General features: G+C 35.2%; 1 protein-coding gene across 1 annotated transcript in view; it reads right to left on the minus strand.

Moving 5' to 3' along the window:
* Nucleotides 1-23225, minus strand: part of CDH12 (cadherin 12) — a 661533-nt gene that overhangs the window by 55954 nt on the left and 582354 nt on the right. The window contains exons 7-8 of the mRNA XM_081131650.1: nucleotides 12438-12557; nucleotides 5756-5923 (exon numbers count right to left, since the gene is read on the minus strand). Coding sequence (XP_080987776.1) covers nucleotides 5756-5923; nucleotides 12438-12557 — 288 coding nt within the window. The remainder of the gene's footprint in view (nucleotides 1-5755; nucleotides 5924-12437; nucleotides 12558-23225) is intronic.

Consider the following 23225-nt stretch of genomic DNA (forward strand, 5'->3'; position numbering starts at 1 on the left):
TTGCAATGGTCTGAAGTATTTTGGTACACATTTGCTCTCACACTGACTAACTCTTACAGGTTTCAGAAATCAGTGTTATTATTTCCTTTAAAATCCTCTCTGTAGTTATCTGGGTGCCCATCTCATGCATTTATATATCATTGTGTGTGTAAGACTATCATTTATTTTACTTCAGGTAGTATAATTGCCCATTAACTTAACCATCTCTCCATTATACATAAAGCTGCTGGAGGGAAGAGATTAAAAATTTTTATCCCCTTTACGCCGTAAAGAATATTGATATAGACTTTTTTGCATCCATACTTCAATAAAACTAGCAATCAATGCACCATTATTCACTGAATGAGGTAAATTATTTTCTCTTTAGTATTTGTTACTAAAATAGATTTCTTGTGTACAATATGTTTTATTTTTATAGTTTTGGTATTGCTTATAATCTGTTTAACTCTTCTAAAGAAATGCTTTAGAAGTCCAATTTCTTTTCCTGTGTAAACACTAAGACCAGTGACAAGGCAAATATGAAATACACAAGTTTACAACATGTGAAACAAATGGTGACTTTATGATGCCTTCACATCTATGCCTAAAAATTTAAAGAGCGTTATGTCTTCTTGAATCTGCCTCATTTTGCCCAGGCCTCAGACCGCATTCATCGCTTCTGCGTTTGTATCTGTCAGGACTTTCCCTTTGGCTTCTCTTTGAGGAACCCTCTGTTTTCAGCCATGTCCTGCTCGTCTCCACTCAAACTCCAGCCTATCAGCAGACAGGCCACCTTTCCACCTAAACCATTTCCTCACATGCTCTTGCTCTTCCACACCCCTGAGTCCCATAGAGAACAAAGTCCTTTCTGTTGTGCCACCGAAACACCTCTCAGTTCTGTCTCCACGAGCCTCTTCCAGACCCCTGCCCCGGATCTGCGCTATGTCTACACTCTCCTTCAGGCTTTACCAAGTTAGCCGAGTAACGTTCCTAACACACTGATATAAGATATCGCCCGTGTTCGAAAACACAGAGACATAGAAATATATGTTTACATTTCAGAGTTGTGGCAGTCTGTAACCAACATTGTCTTTTTTCACTCTGTTAAATTCTCACTGCATACTTCTTCTCAAATGCTATGTTCTTCCTAAACATTTTCTTAATAATCCCAATTAGATCTAGTTATCATACCCTATTTATGCCAATATTTTTTTTGATCATGTTCTTATTTTGGAATTTTATTGTGGTTTTAATATAGTTATACATGTAGATATTTGTCTTATAGTTTGCCTTGTAGACATAACATCTTACATAAAGGTTGCAGGAATTTTTTATTGACTAAAATGTGATTTTCATAGACTGCAAATATAATAAAATAAATAAGCTTTTTAAGAAAACTAGAGAAATTATATTAACAATCAAAGTATATATTTTTAAATCTGGGTAAAATTGTTTAAAGTAGTATTATTATAATAATGCACATACATCATTATGTGCATTATGTGCATTTAATATAAACTTATTTAGGATAAAGCCAGTGAATATCAGTCTCCATAAGCTGGGAATCATGTAAGGTTAGCCCACAGCCTTCCTGATATCTATTTTGATAGAATCAGAAGACTAAAACTTCACATGAGAAAGGATTTCTTTTTTACTTCAATGGTAATAATTCGGTATCAAGCAAATAGAGACTTACTTCATAGATTAGTTTAATTCTGTAACTGTGTTCTATTCAGGTTAAAGTAAAACTAAATCAACACTCCTATAGCTAGAAGCAGTCAATGTAAACATGTTGGTAGGCATTTGGTTAAAACAGACTTTAAAATATCACTCTCTTTATGACTAGGAAATCCTGTTAGAACAAATAATAATGTCCTATTTTCTACGTTTGAACTTGTTAACCAAAAAAATGGTTTTCTTGCTCTTTTATTGTATTAAACAAGAAAAAAAAGAAAACACTTCTTTATATTCCCTATAAATTATCTCTTTCCAGCCAAAATTGTACATGACGTGCTTCATTTCACTTAAGTCATTTTTATATTTATTATAAAATTATTATACAGTAACAAAAGACCAAGTGGGACAAGTATGAATATTTTGCTTTATGTGAATTAACCACATCACTTAATTGATTTGATCTCATAATGCATAATTTACATCAGCTTGTTAGATAGTTTTGTCATTTAAAATTCAAGTAATGGAAACAATCAGCATGTTTCTGTAGCTTATTTTAACAGATGAAAATCTGCTACAGATATTTTTGATTAGAGTAGATGGTAGCTTTATAACTCTAGGAAAAAGATTCTGCAAAGAAAATATGTTGCCTTCATATGACTGCAGGGAGAGCTCTTTTAATATTCCAGGTACTATTTATATTTATGAAACAGTACTACTACCTTTTTATGGACAGTTTTCTAGATTATATGTAGGAGTTTTTGGGCTAAACACAGGACTCATAAAAAAAGATTACCTTCTAAGAAGGAGAGTGATAAAAAGTTAAGAGTTCAGAAGTCCCCGCGTAAGATTAGGTCTTGATTATCTCACCTAGCTGCTGTGTGATCTTGCAAAGTTTATTTAAGATTTTTTAATAATACAGACTTGCTATTTTATTTCTAAAATTGAGCTGATACTATCCTGTCATTATAAGAGTTAAATGGGAACACATATGCAGATCACTTTGCATAGTGTATGACACATAGTAATGTATTAGTCGATTATCATTGTCACCCTGATTATATCAAATTACAGGAAGTTTTGATATCTCAGGAACCACCTATTTTACAGCAAGAAAACAGCAAGCTATTTATATTTGAATGATACAAATGTATATGCGACTTACTTTTATCTCTAACAGGTTTACAGAAAAAAAATGAATGTAATGGGTGTTTAACAATGTCACATACGTATATATACTCACAAAAATCCAAAAATATGATTAGTAAATATTGAGAAATTATCTTGTGCATAGTTAGCAATGGAAAGTGAAATTCATGTAGTCCCTCTGAAGGAAGACATATTTCAGCATAATTGCTTAAAGGCATGAACAAATATAGCTAATTATTATTTATGTCTGGGGTATATGTTACCTTGACTTCTACATTCAAAAGGCCATTATTTCAGTTTGTAGTTCTATATCATATATGCAGTTTGATTGCTCCCCATGAGAATATTCCTGCAGAAAGAGCCATGGCTTCTAAAGAGATGGCTTTCTGTTTATAAATGGATTCTGTCTTTTCCTCTGAAGGATGTAATTCAAAATGACAGTACAGTAAAAAGGGCTTGACACAAAGGCATGTAACATTTCAAGGGAATTAATTATTTATTCATGCAAAATGTGAAAGCTCCCTTTCTTCTCATGATTTAAAAATATCGCTCACCTGTTAAAGTTCAGACTATAGTTCAAATATGCATGTAACACAAGCAGAAAATAATTGATCACGGTGATCTACTTGGTATATTTCCTCTGCCCTCTCTTTTCTGTTTATGGTGACCATTCAACATACGTCATGTGACTCTCTTGCAGCTGTGTTCTAAACAAATAGTTTTAGGGTATCAGGTAAAAGAAAAGAATAACTTTTTGGTTTTCATACTACATCAAACTAGAAGGATTTTGAGCTTCAGATTTTAAAAAAAGGAACCTCTGACACATCTGTCTAAAAAGTTTTTAATCTTTCTAAGCCTCAGTTTTCTTAACGGTACAATGTGGAAAATATGTGCCTTAGAGTTGTTGTCAAAGGAGCTAAGATAATAAATTTTATGGCACAGCATGTAAGTGCTCTGCAAGTCCCCTGGTCTTTCCTGCTGGGTCTCTCCTAGTTACCCCTAAACCTACAGGGGCAGCTCTCAAACACGCCTCCTGCTTTACCCAGATTCTTTCACAAGGTGAGATCTGGAAGCGGCCTCCCTGCTTCCGTGGGCCTGACACCGTCCTGGTTTCCTGAGGGCACCTAGTTCCTCTCCCTCTGAGACATTTTCATTCCCCTGCACCCAGTCTACTTGTCTAGGTCCCTGCCCCAACTTTTACAACCACCCCTAATCCATACCCACAAAGTTATGTCCTTCCTTTGGCTGAGTTTTACATTCCTCATCTGAAAACACCTCACTATATCCCTGGGAATAAGAATATTGACACTTCCTAGGAAGATTTCTGCTATTTCCTGTACTCTAGACTGAACATGTTTTATATGCACAAAACCCAACAACGCCGCATTTTATAAAAAAGCAGAGTGATCTCCCAAACCGTCTTCCTCCATCAGCCATGACGCACATCCCATGGGCGCAGCGGGAAGCAGCAGCCGTGGGGGCTGGGCCGGGACCTGTTCTTTATTGCTGTCCTCTGGATAATCAAATGTGTGTTTCTGTCTCCGGTTTAATATTTTTTTCTGTTTTTCTTACTAGTAAGGTAAAGGAAAGTTTTGCTCTAAGACTCTCTGTGTTATTTTTTTTTAAATGTGTTTTTATTGATTTCAGAGAGAGGAAGGGAGAGGGAGGGGGGAGAGAGAGAGAAACATCGATGATGAGAGTCATTGATCCGCTGCCTCGTACACGCCCCTGACTGGGGATCGAGCCCGCGACCCGGGCATGTGTCCTGGCCAGGAATTGAACTGTGACCTCCTGGGTCATGGGTCAATGCTCAACCACTGAGCCACACCGGCCAGGCAACTCTCTGTGTTATTAATAACAGACGATATCCTAGCCATTTTTCACTTATATTGCATTTGCTAAAGTGTGATGATTTCTAATTGCCACTCATAACATTGGCCATTAAAATTTCTGATGACTAAGTACAACTATTTCCATAAAAAATGATAATGAATTTAAGAAAAAAAGGACAACGTAGTCAAATATGGAAAACCATATAGCTAAAGGAATAAAATGTCCATCTAGTTAAATATTCTCAGTGTTATAAAACTTTGTTAGATGAACTCAAACTTTCCTTCTGGAGTCAGAGGAGGAAAATCATTTTGTGTATTTTTTGTTTGTTAAACTATTCCTGCAAATGAGCACCTAGTGATTTACTCAAGTGCCTTATTTAACCAGCAATAGAAACATTTAGTTCCCATTCCTAAGTCCCAGGAACATTGAACTAGTCCTGGAAAATGTACCAGAAATCGAACAGGTACTAATTGCTGTTAAATGTAACACTGCAAAAGAAAGCTAGATAAAGCACAAGCGAGAAATAATCATTTTCAGTCTGAAACTGAGTTACAGAGAAGATACATGTGTGAATCATTCTATTATCATAGAAACTATAGCAATGCTTACCTATTGCAAAACTAAAATAGAACTAAAGTAATGTAAATAGCACCACTTTAATAGCATCTGATACACAAAGTATATGAGATTGACTCAACACACAATCGCTAAAGAGGCAGAGAATTCTTATGGTAATAAATGATATAGAAAATAATATGGTAGCACATATGTCAAATGTCTTAAATTGCATTGCAATTTTCTTGTGTATTACTTTTTCAATAAATAATAAATTAGAGCAATATGCCAATCTATTGTGAATATTTGACTTTAACAGAAATTGATAGCATAAGACATTTGTTCAATTTTAGACTCATTTATATTATTTTCTATTAAAATCACATTGTGCATGAGTCCAACGGAAAACTTAAACCCATAAGTCATTTCATTTTTATCCATTACTTTTTATTTCTTAAAGACCAGAAATATCTGGAAAATTACTGCAATTCCTGTAGCATTCAATGAAATATAAGAAAGCATTTAAAAAGCCGCACTAACTTAGACTTAACAGGAAAGCACATACTTTTGGGGAATCGAGGTGGATTGTCGTTGACATCGGTGAGGGTGATGTTGACTATTGTCGTTCCGGCCAGCCCTCCCAGCTGCCCGCCCATGTCCTTGGCTTGGATGAGCACTTGGTATTGCTCTTTGACTTCCCTGTCCATGTTCGGCAAAGCTGTTCTAATCACGCCTTGAGGGGGAAAAATAACAAAAGGATAAATACTGTAAATGCTGTATCTTCCAAAATAAAGTTGTCAGCAACAAAAAATTATTCTACTTGGATTCACTAGCAAAGACGCAAAAACAAAAATTATGTGTCTTTTGCAAAGTGAAACACCCAAAATAAACGATATTTTGGGTGTTTCACTTTGGGTAAACTATATATTTGGGGCACAATTAAACATGTTATGGTAGCAGCCGCACAGTGGGGCGTGCAGCACTGTGGAGCATGGGGAGGAAACACTGGATCAGCTCTAGGAGACGGTCTAACTCCTTGAGTCAACCAGGTCTGGCGCGATTATACAGAACGACCTTGTCTTTAAGAGGGATTGCATGTGTTAGATGATATGGCTAAAGATATAAATATATACTAAAAAAATTAAGTGATTACACTGAGCAAGAGATTTCTAAAGACTGCCATTTTCTTCTTCATTCTTAATTTTTTAGGATAAATATATTACTTTACTGTTTTAAACACATTAAGTATCTCCTTTGCGTATTTTATTTTGTCTTTCAGGGTTCCTATTAATTATTTTAGCCACAGTTTTTTACTTAAATCTCACGAGACTTTGCCATTGCAGGGACCTTGACTCTCTTGTCACCAAGTTCCTCCACCATCTAGGGCAGTGCCTGACACTGAGAAGGGATTCAGTCAGACCAAATGACTAATAGAGAGACCGGCTAAATAAATGAATGACTCTATAAATAATTAAATTTACAATCAGGAATCACATAGTATATATTCATATTTACATATCCTATTCATTTTCTGCTCTGTGCCCAAGTGTAGAATTAATTTACATTTATATTTATATTTATTCATAGTGAAATAACTGAAACCTTCTGGATTTGTTGAAAGTAACATTATAAATCAGTTTTATACCAAATTCCAATCTATAGCCAATGGTTTTAGCAAAAGATTGCAGAGGATTTGTCTTGAACCCCTGTGTCTCTGATAGCATTGTTTCTTAAATAAAGTAGCACATATGAGGAACAAAGAGAATATCAACTGCCAGACACAACGGATAGCATCCAAATCATAAACTGAATGTCAGTCCCCATTTTATCCATTCTTTCCACTATCGATTTACCATATGCTGTCCTGTTGCTAATTCAGATTTAACTACAGTCTACGATTTCTTCTAACCCTCGGCAGGAAATAGCTGCAAAAAGGCAATTATTTTTTGCTACTGCTGCTTAATTCATGCATTGGCACTGACACTCTTGCATTTTGATGTTTTTCCTCTCTTCAGCTCAGATTCCTAATGTTTCATTCCCAAATCTCTGAACTAAAATTTTTCATCTCTGCATCTCAATGGCCTGGTCCTCTATGCCCTAAGCTACATGACTTCTGCCTGCATTACAATGTTTATATATTCTAGATAAATGTCTGGTTTTAACTCATATGCATGTTGCATTGTCCAGTTGTTGATCAGATCTATCTTTACTCAATTCATTTCCAATATGAAAAATGTGTGTGTATAGATAATTTTGATTCGATTCATTTCTAATATGAATATTCCAATATGAAAATGTACAAATGTGTCTTATATACATTTTAAAAATTCTGTATGAGGATATGTTTTATTGAATTTTTAGAGAGAAAGGGAAGGAGAGAGAGGAAGAGAGAAGAGAGAGAGAGAGAGAGAGAGAGAGAGAGAGAGAGAGAGAGAGAGAGAGAGAAATGATTGGTGGCCCTCCTTATGCACCTGACCGGTGATCGGTGATCGGTGATCGAACCTCCAAACCTAGGTATGTGCATTGACTGAAAATTGAACCTGCAATTTTTTGGTGTATGGGGCAACCCTCCAACCACCAAGCCACCCAGACAGGGCATATATAAATTCTATACACACACATATATTAATCTGCTGTAAAAGAGAACAAATAGGCATTATCAGACATATTTAATAAACAGACTAGATATTTTTTCTGGTGATTTGTTAAAACTGCCTTCAGGACCTCAAACTGCCCCACCCTCCTGCTCCATCCTGAGTCCGGTAGGTGAACTATCAGCTCCTTCTAGCCCCCCTTCTAGGTAATGCTGCTCAATTAGAAGACATGTTAGAATTTAGAGAGCAAATAGGGCCGTTTGTGAAGTTTTAAAGAAAATCTCCACTGATGAGTGCGATGTGCTTCTGCTTCCCCACTAGCATTTCCACTTAACACCCCTGTCTCTGAGAAATAAAATATGGCATTGGTAGAATTTAAATTTTTAGAGTTGAATCCGGGGAAGCAGCTGGAGTTCAATATGAAAAGAGAATCTTTAAATATTGTGCTCCATTGAATAAGTCTGAGGGAAAACAAACATGCTTTTCAAAAAGTTACTCTTCTTATGGGATTGTTTATTAACTGCCTAACATTTAAAACCAGCCAAACAAAAGTACATTGTATGGTCCTGAGCAAGAAGGAGTCTTGTCAGGGACTGGGCTTAAGTGCTAGTAGGATTTAACCAGCAGAAGGAAATGCTACATTCTGTTATTTCAGGTCCTAGGTTTAAATTCATGAGTCCATCTCTATTTTTCAGTATTTGTAAGTAAACATACAGTGACAACCTTGCATGATAATAGCTGAAGAATAAAAAGAAGAAAAAAACATGCATTTTATGGAACAGTGTAAATACTTTTCAGGAGTGATACCACAACATTTAAATAATTTTATATACTTCTGAAATAAATCTTATTTATTGGAAAAAAAGAGTAGATAGGCAAGTATAAATTGGATCCTAGTATGATCTGAGTGCTTTAAACCTGATGAACTTTTCAACATCTATAATTAAGATAATTAGAGTAAAAGCAAGAAAGAGAAAAAGAGATTTTGTTTCTGACAAAATGAATGGCTGAGAGGATTATAAACTTAAAACAATATATCAAGGGACGCTAGTCTTCCAGGGGTTATATTTGCCCTGCACAATCACTGCCATGCTGCATGCAAGACCCTAAATCTCGGTGGATCTTAGCCTAATTTGTAAAAATGTGTAAAATATACCAATAACAGATTGAGATAAAAATAATGCAATACTATATATGAGAAATAAAATAGTACATATGATAAGCCAGGATATGGTTTTATATGAGCTATTTCTTGAATTGAGTGTGACACAGGGCTGAGATCTAGGACACTAGATTCAGTTGGCATTTGTACTAAAATATGTTTCATCCAGCCACTGTTACTAGGGGTGAGCAAACTCTTCACTTGCTCCTTCAGGCCCACTTCATATACTTTTCTAGACTTCTGGCTGCCTTAGGCCAATGGGCAGGAGATTGGATGGCATAAGGCGAATGAGGCTGGGTCTCTCCTTTCCTGGAACCTCCCGCATCCCCTGTGATGGGCCCTCACCCACAGGTGCCTGTGTCTCCAGGCCCTTCTCATTCCTGCAGCCCTCGTGTGGCAACAGCAGTCACTTGTATTCCTCCTCCACGGTCTGCCCTGCTCCACGGTTTCCCTACAATCTGCTCATACTTTAATAAAGAACCCTCTTATTAAATGAATCTCAAATTGCCCAGTTGGGTGCCATGTATTTCCATCTGGGATGATAATTAATAGAGTCTCTGTACAAGATTATTTTGTGGAATGTGCATCTAATGGCTATGTGTTCATGTGGAGGGGTGCGGAGGCTGTAAAGAAGTGCTTAAATAATTAAGCTAATCTCAGATGGTAATTTAAAGCATATAATCTCATAAAGCACTACTCTTATTTATGGATAAGTATTAACCTCTTTTTCTTTATAAGATGAAAACTCTTTCTTCCTGGAACTCATACCAGCCATTGAGGGCCATTTTCTCCAACAGCACAGAATACAGCTAGTTCTTCTTGTACCTGACAGCTCTACAACTTCCTAAAGGCATGTATCACATCCCCCTGGAGCATTTTCCTTTCAAGGTCAAACATTCTTAGTTCTGTCTGCTGATGTGTGCATTCCATGATTTTTAAAATAAGGCAAGTGAAGTTCGCACAGAGTTCTCACAGGCTGTGGCAAAGCAGAACACAAGGAGACCATTGTCTGCAGTGCGTTTTTAGCCTTAAATAATTTAAAATAATATTAAACAGAAGTTAAAACATGAGATAAATCCTTCATAGTGATGTCTGTTTTCCTCAATGAAGTAATTCTATTATTAATTCTATGCATTAGATAAAATATTATAGTGTCTATTGTTTGATGTTTTATAGATTACGAATGTCTGTCTAATTAAATTTTAAATGTAAAAATGTATGTAATATAATAGCATAATATGCTAATATAACAAATATGTAATAATTTATAAACATTAATTATAAGTATAAATGTTATTTAATATTCTATAGATTTATCTATATTTGTTAGTTTTTAAAATATTAGTTAATGATCATTTGAGGTGTATACATGAATGTGTTTGCATTTTAATTCTCAGTAAGTTACTTCAGAGTTAAGCCAAATCATTGCCAAATTTGCCGATGTTAAAGAAAACTATTGTTCCTGGGCTCATTTAATAGGACATATCAATTTATACTGTTTTTATATAAGCTTTTCTATAATCACTTAAATTGAGATGCTAGGAGTGTTTGCCAAACATCAGTGCCAATAAAGAAATCTTTTTTGAATTTTCTTATTTGAAATGAAAAAAATTGGTTATATTTATTTCTTCATAAATACTTAGGCACCAAAAGTTTTGATGAGCCTCTTTCTTTAAAAAAAATGTTTTTAACTGCATTCTACATTCAAATGTAGAAAATTTTAGATGTTAGTCTTTCATGCATTTTATTTAATAACAGCAAAAGGAATCATAAAAGGAAGCCATATGGCTGGAACAAATGGAGACTGTTTCTGAGAAATTGCAATTATCCTTGATTTTTTATTTACTCTTATTAACCACAAGGTGATAAATTTGACAAGAAGTCTTCTTAATGGTTTCTGTGCATGAAAAACTAGTTATCATTCTATTAATGAACTGTTTCACCTTCCTCTCTTTTCCTGTCCAGTGGTCTGAGGTATTGTTAGTACCAAGACTTCTGTCTCCAGTGAAAATCAATGCTTCAAAAAATCTATTCCGTAGTTTATGCCAGAACTGTTTCTCCTTTAGTTCTAAATAATAAGCGTTATATAAAAAGTACAAATACACAATTATAAAAGTCACATTATGAATATAATACTCTTCTGCAATATAATGCTTTCTAAAGGCATGAGAATTTATCTAGAGTTGATAATTAACAAGTTAGGCAACATTAATAGATGGTTAATTGATTAACCTATATCTAATTGGTATTCCAGATGTTAGCACACACTTTGAGGAAGTATAAATGTTTAGCCCATTTGCCTATGTAGTGTCTGGAATTCATACCTTTCAAATTGATATAGCTCTGTAAAGATGTATTTACAAATTTAAAATACCTTATTTGTTCAATTAACAATTTATTGCATTATTTTAAGCTATGTAATAAGGAGTATTGAGTTCAATATGCAATATACTATAGTGCATTATATACGAGTTGATAAAATAAATGTCATTGTGCAGTTTCTGATTTAACTGTGACATGGAACACCTACTTTGATCACTGGTCAGAATGAATGGTTCTTAGAAACTATCCAGCATGCAAAAACAGATTCTCTTGAAACAGGGGGTTCTCATTTTATTAAAAAATGAATACAAGCCTGGCTGGTGTTGCTCAGTGGTTGAGCATCTACCCAGGAACCAGAAGGTCATGGTTCGACTCCCAGTCAGGGCACATGCCCAGGTGGTGGGCTCGATCCCCAGTGGGGGGCGTGCAGAAGGCAGCCAATAAATAATGTTTCTCTCTCTCATCATTGTTTCTTTCTCTTTCTCCCTCTCTCTTCCCCTCTCTAAAAATAAAAATTAAAATTAAAGAAAATGAATACGCAATTTTCCTGCCCTTTCTAGACTTCCCATAGTTTCTTACATATTTGGTTTTATAAACTGCAATTTAAATGGCTTGACTTACAAATGAGACTGGTTTTAAAAACATAGACCCAAAGAATCTGTAATCTTAGTGTTTCCTGTTTGTCAACTATTTCCTTTCCCCTACTAGAAGCATAGGACTATATTAATCCAAGTCCATCATCCATAACCCTTGATAAAGATAGTAATAGAAGCTCCATGGTATTTCCACACGTCAACAAGGCCCCAAACTGAACATAATTGAACCCAACCAAGAAAACCTGAAATAAAAGGCTATTTTACAGAGAAGAATAAAAAAACAAAACCACTAAGTCTGGACTTCTGAAAATTTAAAGTAAATCATACAGAGAATTCTAACTAGCAAATCTGGATTAGATACATATATGTGAGAAGATTTATATTTACATGAAGTTCAACCCAAAGAAAATAGTTCTGCAGCAGCAAGGTAAAATCCTATCTTCCTTTGCCTAATTCCAGCACATGGAAACTTTATTGCAGTATTAGGATAGGCAACTTCCCATGCCAAGATTTAATTAAAGTTTAAATATTTGAAGGCATGGTGGAAATGTTGTCTCTAATTAAAAAAATTACCTGTCTTGGGATCAATAGAGAAATAAGGTTGTCCCTGAAGAATGCTGTAAACGACTCTAGCACTGTTTCCATAGGTTGGGTCATCTGCATCTGTGGCCTTGACCTGGAGCACATATGCACCTGGAAAACAAGAAGAAATGACTCTAGCATCTATTTTACAGAGCTCAAGGTCATGTAATTTATCTGCTGGACTACTTTTTTTTGGAATTTGGCATTACTTAATGATTCTGTGAGTATATGATGTCAATGAGAATAATTTATCCATTACAACCAAAATGTTAGGCAACAATATAGGTAGTGCAAATGATACATGTATTTTAAAAGCTGTGTCCATTTCCGGTATCTAGATCATTGAACGAAAACTCATCAGGAGAATTTTATCGATTTGTACACCATAGAAAACATGACACTGCTTACATTAGCTCTTCTGCTTACTACAGATGCTTTAATTTCATGATTAGGATATCAATAGAAAAGCTAAAAGGTTTAAAGGCTTATTGAACTTTTGAGGGTGTAAGTAATTTGCAATTGCAATTTAAAAATCAACCATTACATACCAGCAATAGGAAACCTTTAATTAGGATAATATTTGAGAAATTGAGGAACCAAAAATAATTGCAATTATAGCTACAAGAGCACCTCTATGCCTCTAGATTGAATTAACCCAATGGCTCATTGACATAGGAGAACATTAAAGACAATCCTGATTATCTGTAGCATTTCTCATTTTTTTGCTACTTGGTCATATCACTTATGTACTAAGAGAAGTTGAAGGGAGATTTTTTGTGTTTTTGTCATATATTCATAGTCATAGTTGAGTCTTCTTTTAAGAACTTTGTTTTGAGTTTTCATTAAGTATAATTGTTATACAATCTTCTGTTGGTTATTTTAGTTTCAAGTGTACCGAACAGTTATTTGACATTTTTATACCTTACAATGTGATCACTCCACAATTCTAGTAATCATCTGTCACCCTGTAAACTTATTACAGTATTAACCATTCCTTCCTTTCTGGTATCCATCCCTTTGGTCTCTGACTCTAATAACTTTTTAAGTGAGTATTTCTTCTTACTGTCCTGTTCAATGCTACTATTCTGAGTTGAGAATAGAGTAAAAATATATATCAAAAACAACTTGATATCAACAAAATAAAGATGTTGCTAATGAAGAAAGGGCATCTCTACTGAGCTCAAAGGGAGTAATTTGTGCATCCAAAGTTATCAAATGGGCAGCAGGCCCTTCGCCTCTTGGAAGAATCCAAAGGAACTGCCCAGTTTGCAGACTCCAGGATCGATACTTTCCATTCAGCTACTCATTCAAGTTTCTGTAGAAATATTTTGACACGACATCTGGACTTTACAGTAAAAGTACTGAGGTGCAGTGGTATTAAAGTAGGCATTAATTTGTTGATTCACTCATTTTTTTCTTCCAGTAAGCAAGTGTTCAGTGGTACACACCATGCTCCAGGTACTACTCCCAATATACAATAAAAAAAAAGTTACATAATTATTTACTCTGTCAAATGGCATGTCCAGCATGACAGTTTTTTACTCTACACTCTTTTTTTGCATCTGGGGTATTAAATCAACACACTTGCTAGAAATACAGGGAAAAGATAAGTAGATCAGAGTTGACCTGTGGCCTGTATAAAATATTTTTTAAAAATTCCCAGATATATGTGGATAATCTAATCATTAAATATGTTCATTGCTTTTTATCACCCCTGCAACTGTCTCAACTCACTTGGATACTCACTTAACAATTGCAAGGCTGAAAAGCATCCTAACTGCTTCCTCCTCTAGCTCCTTTTACACAGGAGTATCAGTCATTGTCCCATAACACAAAAACAATCATCATACTCCATTAAAAAAATTAAAAATTAAAAAAAAATCTAATGGGCTTCTATTCCTATTGAAAGAAAAATCATCTAAACCCATCGACATGCTATGAATAGCATGACATGAATGGGTTTCAATATCCCTCCCAGAGCAGTTTCCAACTGTGCTGCCAGGGACCTCGTGCAGGAACCACAGAGACTTATTGATGGTTTATCTGAGGCCCTTTCCCTTCTCTGTGCTCTTGCCCAAATGATCCTGCTATATGAAGGACATTCACATCCACATATGGAGGAATCCTACTCATCCTGATTTCCCAGATCCACATCATTTCTGGGAATCCTAATTTTTCTGCCCCAAGTAGAGATGTTTTCTCCACCCTTCTGTACTCCCATCAGCTTTATCTTTATTATTTTAAGCTCTGTAAGTAAATAGTTTCAAGCACTTTATTTAACTTTTCTTTTATTAAAATTATTGGGGTGACATGATCATATAGGTTTCAGGTGTGGGTTTCTATGTTACAAGATCTGTATATTGCTCTGTTTGCCCACCACCCAAAGTCAAATCTCCTGTCACCATATATTAGGACCCCCTTCATCACCCATCCCCTTCCCTCTGGCAGCCACCACACTGCTGTTTGTGTCCACGAGTTTCAGTTTTATATCCCACATATGAGTGAAATCATATGGTTCTTAGCTTTTTCTGACTGACTTGTTTCACTTAGCATGATATTCTCGAGGTCCATCCATGTTCTTGCAAATGGCAGTAGTTCACCCTTTCTCATGGTTGTGGAGTATCCACTGTGTACATGTCCCACATCTGCTCTATCCAGTCCTCTATCACAGGACACTTTGGTTGTTTTCGTACATTTTGATTATTTGCAACTCAATGTGTCATGTGTTCTTCTCATGAACTATAAAATCATTTACATCTACAGCCTTTCCATATTCATGCTCTGTATGTGTCGTGTCTATCATGAAGTCAGTCCCAAATCAATGTTTAGCAGTTGGATGCTTATGGTACTCATATATACACACAAATGACACAAATACTGTACACACAATACTCTAAACTGGCAACTGGGCAGCTAGTTATGGCCTTTACAGTATTTTTTTAACACTAAATTTGGAGTTTAATGTGCCTTGAGTTTCAAATGTATCAGTATTCTCACTTAAGAAAGCAGAACCCAAAATGAGTGACATTACATTAAAAAATCCCATAAGTAAGACTTTGCCACAATACGGAATGCACACCTAAGGGGATTTAATATAAATTTCATTGCTGAATAAAATTAACCCTTCACACTGATGCATAAATGGGAAGAGAGAGAAATTTCACATGGCATATCACTTTCTTTATGTATTCATTGCATTATAAACAAGAAATAATAAACTTAGAGTTAAGTAGAGAATCATAAATATATAGAAATTCCTTCTCAAACAGGATTTTATTATTACATAAAAAGGCATTAGCAGCAGAGAAATGTAAAGCAGAAAGGTTTTCAGAGCCAAGTCAGATACTGTGTGTGTGTGTGTGTACACAGATGAGATTCCACAAAGAGACTAGACACTATAACACTGAAACATGAGGCCTGCTAAAGCAGAGTTTAATTACAAAGTAAAATTAAGCATAGATGCCCAGCAGGTGAGCTCAGTCTTTAGTCACTGGGCCCTTTAATCCACGTTACGTTAGATTTCACTGCGCTGCCCAAGCACACTTGGCTCTCCCTTCTGGGGGTTATCTTCCGACACTTGGCCCTGAAAGTTGTTCATGACGCCTCTGCCTTCTTTATCTCCCACGGGGGCTGCATATAAGGCCCTCACAAGGACTAAGAATACCAGTTCCTGAGCCCCCATCAGAAAGTCTAATTTAATTGTTCTGGGAATGCCAAGTATAACTTTTTAAAATCTTACCAGATAAGTCTAATGAGCACCCAGGCCTGAGAAGCCCAGTCCCATGTAATTTCCCTAGAAATGTTCTCCAACAGATGAGGTTGCATTGCTTACCACTGTGAAGGCCGTATTTGTCTCTGGAGACTCAGTGCCTAGATGAAGCCTAGATCGACCACTAGCCAACTGTGTGACCTCAAGTTAATTAGTTAACCTCTCTGTTTTATGTTTTCCATGACAAAAAATAGTGAAAAAAATGGTATCCATTTTCATCAATATTAAATGAGCTAATATTTACAATGAAATTATGCATTTTCTACCTAGCATGTGCTATTTAAGTGTATGTAAATAAAATAAATACATACAAACTCACTTTCTCTTCTCCTGAACCACACATAGGATGACAGCTCCCATATGTGACACTAGCATGGTTCCTGTCCTCAGGCTCCAAACCTTAATGTTCTTATATTGGTCTAGACTTTATCTCCCATATGTTAGGAAAATGCAATTGTGAGAATATGCATTGAAAACATATGAAAGTGAAAACAAGTAGACTTTGATGATTGGGCCACTTTGTTAGAGACTCAAGCAGAGTTTGTATATTCATTAAATCTATCTGAAATAACCAGAACTTTTAAAGATTAGAAAAGACATTTGTCATAAAAATCTCCCAGAGTAGAAGTAGTGCCCGCTTGAAATGTACTTCTAGGACCAGAGCAGGAAATTTGGTTTCTCTCTGCACCCAATTCTGACCCTATTCAGCCTGGCCTCACAGTGTTCCCTGGCAACCCTAATGCTATGGCATCAACCTAAGATTTGTTATTCAGCCCAAGGACCCAAAAGCACTCTAAGGTTATAAAATTTCCTCCTAGATAGGTCCTAAAAATTTTAGACTATACATATTTATACCGTGTGAGTCAACTGTACTTTGATGGATAAGTGAATCCATTTTTATGAGCCTTTTATCTCTCCTTTGTGTGCCAAGAATCCTATACCAGGAACATCAGTACAAATGCTAATGTCTGCTCTCCGTGACACTTACTGAATTCCGATTTTCAGTGATGGTACAAGTTGTCTCCTTTGTGCCTAGTGTCACTTGAAAATTATTTTCACAGGAAATTCCATAGGATTCATGATGAAATATATAGGTTTGGAATTCATTCCTTCAGTGGCTCTAAGCTACAACTCAGTGAGTTTTGCATTTTTTTCTGTGCAACATTGTATTCTTGAAGGGTAAATGAATCACTTTTGATTCAAATGCATTTATCCAAGGTGTTAAGGAGCAGTTAATGTGGTTAATTAGTTTATTTAAGACACACCCTACACACCTAAACTTATTTATTTTTATTTGATTGGATGATTCTGCCATGTTAAGGGTAAGAAAGGTCTATCTATCTATCTATCTATCTATCTATCTATCTATCTATCTATCATCATCTATCTATCCATCCATCCATCCATCCATCCATCCATCCACATAGCATGTATCTATTTTCTCTCTCTCTCTCTCTCTCTCTCTCTCTCTCTCTCTCTCTCTCTCTCTCATCTATCTGTCTATCTACTTTTAGGGGAAGGAAAAATACAAATTGATTGTGTGTATAGGCATGTATCTGTGTGTGTGTGTAAGCCGGAAGTAGGAAGTACTGAATCCTAGAACCAGCTCTGCAATTAGATATATGATCTTTTGCAAGTTATTTTGATTTTATAAATATGAGTGTCATATCAGTGAATAAGGTAGTAATTGTCCCCAAATTAATCCCACCTAATGTTAAAAAGTGTTCATATATATATATTCATATATCACTATTTCTCTCACACTTCTTTGTATATGAGAAGAAGCTTAATTAACTCCTTTGAAGGTGTTCGGCTCAAGTCTAAACAGACAAACACAAACTTTTTTCCCCTGGATAATAATGATTGATTAGGGAGTATAAAGATAACCTATTTCAAGTCATAAAAACCAGAGATGTTTGCTGAGATCTTCTAGAAAATGCCCTCTCTCTTTTCCTCTGGATGCTGGTGAGCAAATGTCTGGGACTTCATTAGCCACTACAACACATCAGGGAAAAGTGATGAGAGACAGTCACACACGATAGGTCACAAACTTGGGAATCCCAGGAAAAATAAGTGGGGACCCTTAATCAAACCTGGATGAAGCTCAACCTCCAAGCATTTTGGTGATTTGAGACCATAAATCCCTTTTTGTGTGAAATTTTATACTTTGATTTGAATTGGTCTTTTCTGTTACTTCCAAATTAACAAAATTTTGGCAATTCACTTAAACACTCTAAGCTTCTGTTATTTCTAATCCAAAACGGGAGTATAAATAGCCGGGATCTCATGGAACTCATGTGTGAGTTAATGCACACAAACTGCTTACGTAATAACCGGCACATAGGGAGCCCATGTGAAATGGTTGTTGTTAAAAGCCTTCATCTTTATAACAAGAAGTGAGACTTCATTGTTTCCTTCTAGCTGAAGTAATATGTCCTACAAACTGAAATAATATCCAATCTTAACTCTTTCCAGAATAACTTTCCCATTACTGCCGATTAATCTTTTGGTTATAGGATTTTGAACATATCACCACTGTCCAAATCCTTCAGTGTTGTGCCTTGAATTGCTGCATCCAGTTTGAACTCTTTCAAGACTGTTCACAGTCTGATATCCATCGATTTTTTTGTTTTTCATTTTAAAATTTAACTCTTCAGCTTTTTCAAACCTCCTCGCTGGGGAAATTTGTTTTTCCATCGTCCAACAAAAATGGGAGCTTTGACAATGAATTTTTGGTGAACAACTCTGAGTATCTCATCTAAGAATTGGAAATGTGTAGCTAAATTCCACAAAAGGTTTGCACAGTATAAATTAGGTATGTAAATTACTTTCCTTGGTTTCTTCCACCATTGTCTGCATCTCAGCCTCTTCCCATAATCCAGTCTACCCTTGGAAGTACTACAGACAAACCCATTCATTGCTCACATTCAGGAAAAGTAAGGAAAACTGATTTGTATCTAGGCCCTGGTTGTAGGTGCATTTCGATACTTCATAACTTATTGATTTGGTAATTCAAGATAAAAAATAAGTGTCTTACTAAACTAAAAAAATGATTGTAGAGCAATATTTGTAAAATTATGTCAAACAATATTGCCAATATTTAATTGAGAAGCAGTGTCTAGGTTTCATCATTACATTTTTAGCCCCAGGCAGTTACCAGCGGACTTCTTTGTTCATGCCATAATAAATCAGGCATGGATGCATCATGCTGATTCTCCCATTACTGGAAATCATATTTATCAGAATTTATTCTTATGTCAAGATGTTTGTGATATATATGTAATTTGCTTTACTGCCACAAACTCACACAGACACATATGAAGAGCATGTAATGCAATTGTGGAAATTAACGAGATTTATTATTGTTCCTTTCTCAGTATTTTCAATTAAATTTTTAACCAGGAAAACACAAGTAACTTGAGCCAGAAACAGATTGGCTGTATTTCTTTCACATTTTGGCAGTGGTCTGTGTATTTCTACTACTACTCCTCCATTGAATTGCTACCCTTTTTATAGTGTTATATTAGGCAATATTCTGTTTTCATATAAAAAATATATTCATCTAATTTTTGCAACTACTCTACAAGATATAACTTATTATACTAGGCTCTGTTTTAAGCACTTCTCATATATTAATGCATTTAATCCTCACAACAACCCTATAAGAAAGATACTGTCATCCACTTTTACAGATGATGAAACTAGGGCAGTGAGGTTTTATGTCATCTGCCCAAGGTCAAACAGTTATAGAACTAGTTAAACACTCAGCTGATCTGATTGCTCAGTCACTGCTCTTAGTCACTATGCCACACATCCTGTTTACATCAAAATGGTTATATGCAGGTTGAACTGGGTAGCTGGTAGCATAACTTTTAGCTTCATAATGTTTCACCCTTTCAATAAGAGATTCATGCAAGATCACCATATATGGTCAGACACAATGGTGCCTGGATAATATAATTTTATGTTTCACCTGGATAATATAATTTTATATTTCACCTTTCTGAATCAGAGTTGCACCTCAATATGTCTTGCATATTGATTGATATGTGTAAAGTAAAAATGTGTTTTAGTTTACAAAAAAATAACTCGTAAGTCTAAAAGGAACAATCTCTAGCCCATCTATTATATTTTTTATATAAATGTACTTGGATTTTAATGGAGTTTTAATTATTTTGTTTCTTTACACTCTATTTGTCTTTATTATATATTTCATCCAGTGCTTTCCAAACACTCCAAAAACTCACTAATATCAGTATGTGATTAAGTCCCATTTTCTTTAGCTCCTCCCAAGGTGCCCACCCACCTGCTTTTCTTCACTGCTTTGCTGATGGATACTTCTGATCTCTTCATGTCTTGTTTAACTCTTTCTCAGTTTAGTTCCTTGTTTTTGATGGAAGAAATCCAAGCAAATTTCCAGAAGCGTACTGGGAATATATATTTTATATGTACGGGCTTGAATTTATCCTTAGAGTGGATTTGATCATTTGGATTAATCATTCTCGGTTGGAAATTGTGTTTCTTTGTAACATAAACCCCGTACTGAACTGACTCCCAGCATCATCACGCTTCCACGTCGCTCTTGAGAAGTCTAATGTAGCTCTGATTCTCCATTTAAAGTGTCCATTGTATTTGTTGATTTTTCCTTTTTGGTTTTGACTTTTGAATTATTTTTTGTTTCTTTCCCCACTCATAAATTTTGGAAATTTCTCATCATATTTGGCATTCTGCTATTTAAAATGAAGTTTATCGTTTATTTTCATTCATTATCCAGTGTGGTCACTGGGTAGAAATTTTTAATCTATAGCACATACTTGCAGATTTATGAACTTCTTATATATACTATTTATTTTAAAATAATCTGCCTTTCATTCTCTCTGTCTTTTTTTTCTGGGACTATTTTTCTTAGATTCTCTTGGTTGATAATTTCTATTATTCTTTTGTCACATTTAAAAAAAAAAGATCTGGCATCTTGTTCTATTTTCTTGAAAAATGTCTCCTTTTTTTTCTTAAATGTGTCTTCAAATATTACACATAGGCACTTAATGTCTAATTATTCCAATTTTCTAATATCTCTTCTTTTATTATAGATATTATACTTGAATTTCTGTGGACGTTGAAGAAAGTGGAACATTTTCTTGATCTCATTACTAACTGATATCTCTCATTCAAGACCATTATATTTTTTCTTTCATAAATGTGTATCTTATTTAGAACATATGCAACATTTCATACTGTAGTTGTCCTCTGTGTATGTGGTCAGAAGTTGTTTATTTAGGGAGTCTTCTAATCAGTGTACCCGGGACAAAGGTGGGCTGTGAAGGTGTTATAGGTTTTGCAAGAGTTTACTTGTCTCTGCCCATGAAGCAGTAAGCCAGGGCTGTGGCCACCAGAGCAGTGACTAAATAACCTCTGGTCATGCATTGTGATATGTTAATATCAGTATTTTATTAATATTAGTATTTATGTGATCAAATGTGATATGAAATGTAGAGAGTTCTTATTTAGGATTTTCAAACCTGCACACTGGTTTAATTGAATAATTTTATTTTTCTAAACTTGGCAATATCTGTGACTTCCCACTTATGTTTCTACTGTGCTCTATCTTCATCTTACCACTTAGAATTTCTCCCTAATGATAATTCTTTGCCTGTCCTTCATTTACCCAATCTTTTACCCCTTACTGAATGCTATTTTTGGTATGACGGATAAAATATTTAAACATGATATTTGTAATTATTTAATATAGATGGAAAATTAAAAATAAATGCATAAACAAAATAAGAAATAAAATACATTTGCTATTATGAGAAAGTAGCTGAAGGAGAAATTCATTCCATGTGATAGACAAGTTAATATTTCTCCACTCTAAATGTGTATCTTATTTAGAATATAAGCAATGCTATTAATAATAAATTTAAGTAAACTGAGATCATTCTATTCATAATATATTGTAAACTGCTTTTTAAAATTTAACAATGTGTATCCTTGCATGGATGAATATTAGATAATTAATTTATTTATAAATTAGTACTAAGTATTTAAAATAAAAAAGCATATTTGATTACATATTTCTAATGCTACTCTCATATTTTTTTAGGAAACTCAAAGATCAGCATACTTCATTGTTCATAACATTTTTATAGTTTACTTCTTAAACAGTTTTTCAAGAAATGAAACAGAAAAATAGCAGAATTTTCTAAAAAGTGGAATTGGATCACTGAAAGTACTTATGGTCTTAATTTGTGAACCAAAACAATGTATAAGAAATATTTTTCTTTTAAATATTATTATAATTTAGCGAAAACAAAAAAAGTGGGAGAAGGGAGATTTGGTCTCTGGCTCACTGCAGAGGAACATTGCAGTTCTGATCAGGAGGCCACCACAGTCCGAACACACTCCCCGCCCTGTCGCCACCGGTATTAGAGAAGCTGAGTCCCCTGCGCCTGTAAAGAGGCATTGCCTTTGTGGGGCTTATCTTCGAAAGAAAAATATTACCAGTAATATGCTCCGAAGCTAGACTTCTGAAGCTGCTTTTACAGAAGTAATGTGAGCAAAATATTTTACCTAAAAGAGCATCTTCTTAGCCTACACATTCACGTGTGCGCAGAGTTGATAACACACATCACCAATATCCTCAATGCTGCACAAAATCATGAAGGCAGATTCTGCTCTTCTGCATTCCAGGCATCAAAAAGTGTGTCTTTTTTCTATTTTCTCATTCTCTCTGCTCTAGGAAGTAACCGTATCCATTCCATCAGTACTACGGCTTCTCAGTACACATGATGGAGAACAGCCGTCTTTGCCTGGGCCCCTCTGTGCTGATATCAGAGGCCAGAGCTGCCTTTCTTAGCATATCCGTTACTCCACGCTGGCCGGGTTTGACTTTTATTGCCTACAGAATGAGGTACAGTATCAGAGGCGGTCTAAAATACCAACCGTTATAATACAAACTATATTTGACCAACAAAATAAATCTCAAAGCTTCATTTTATGTTTCAGGAAATACA

This window comes from Miniopterus schreibersii (genome assembly GCF_964146895.1).
Source record: "Miniopterus schreibersii genome assembly, chromosome: 3".
Lineage (NCBI taxonomy): Eukaryota > Metazoa > Chordata > Mammalia > Chiroptera > Miniopteridae > Miniopterus > Miniopterus schreibersii.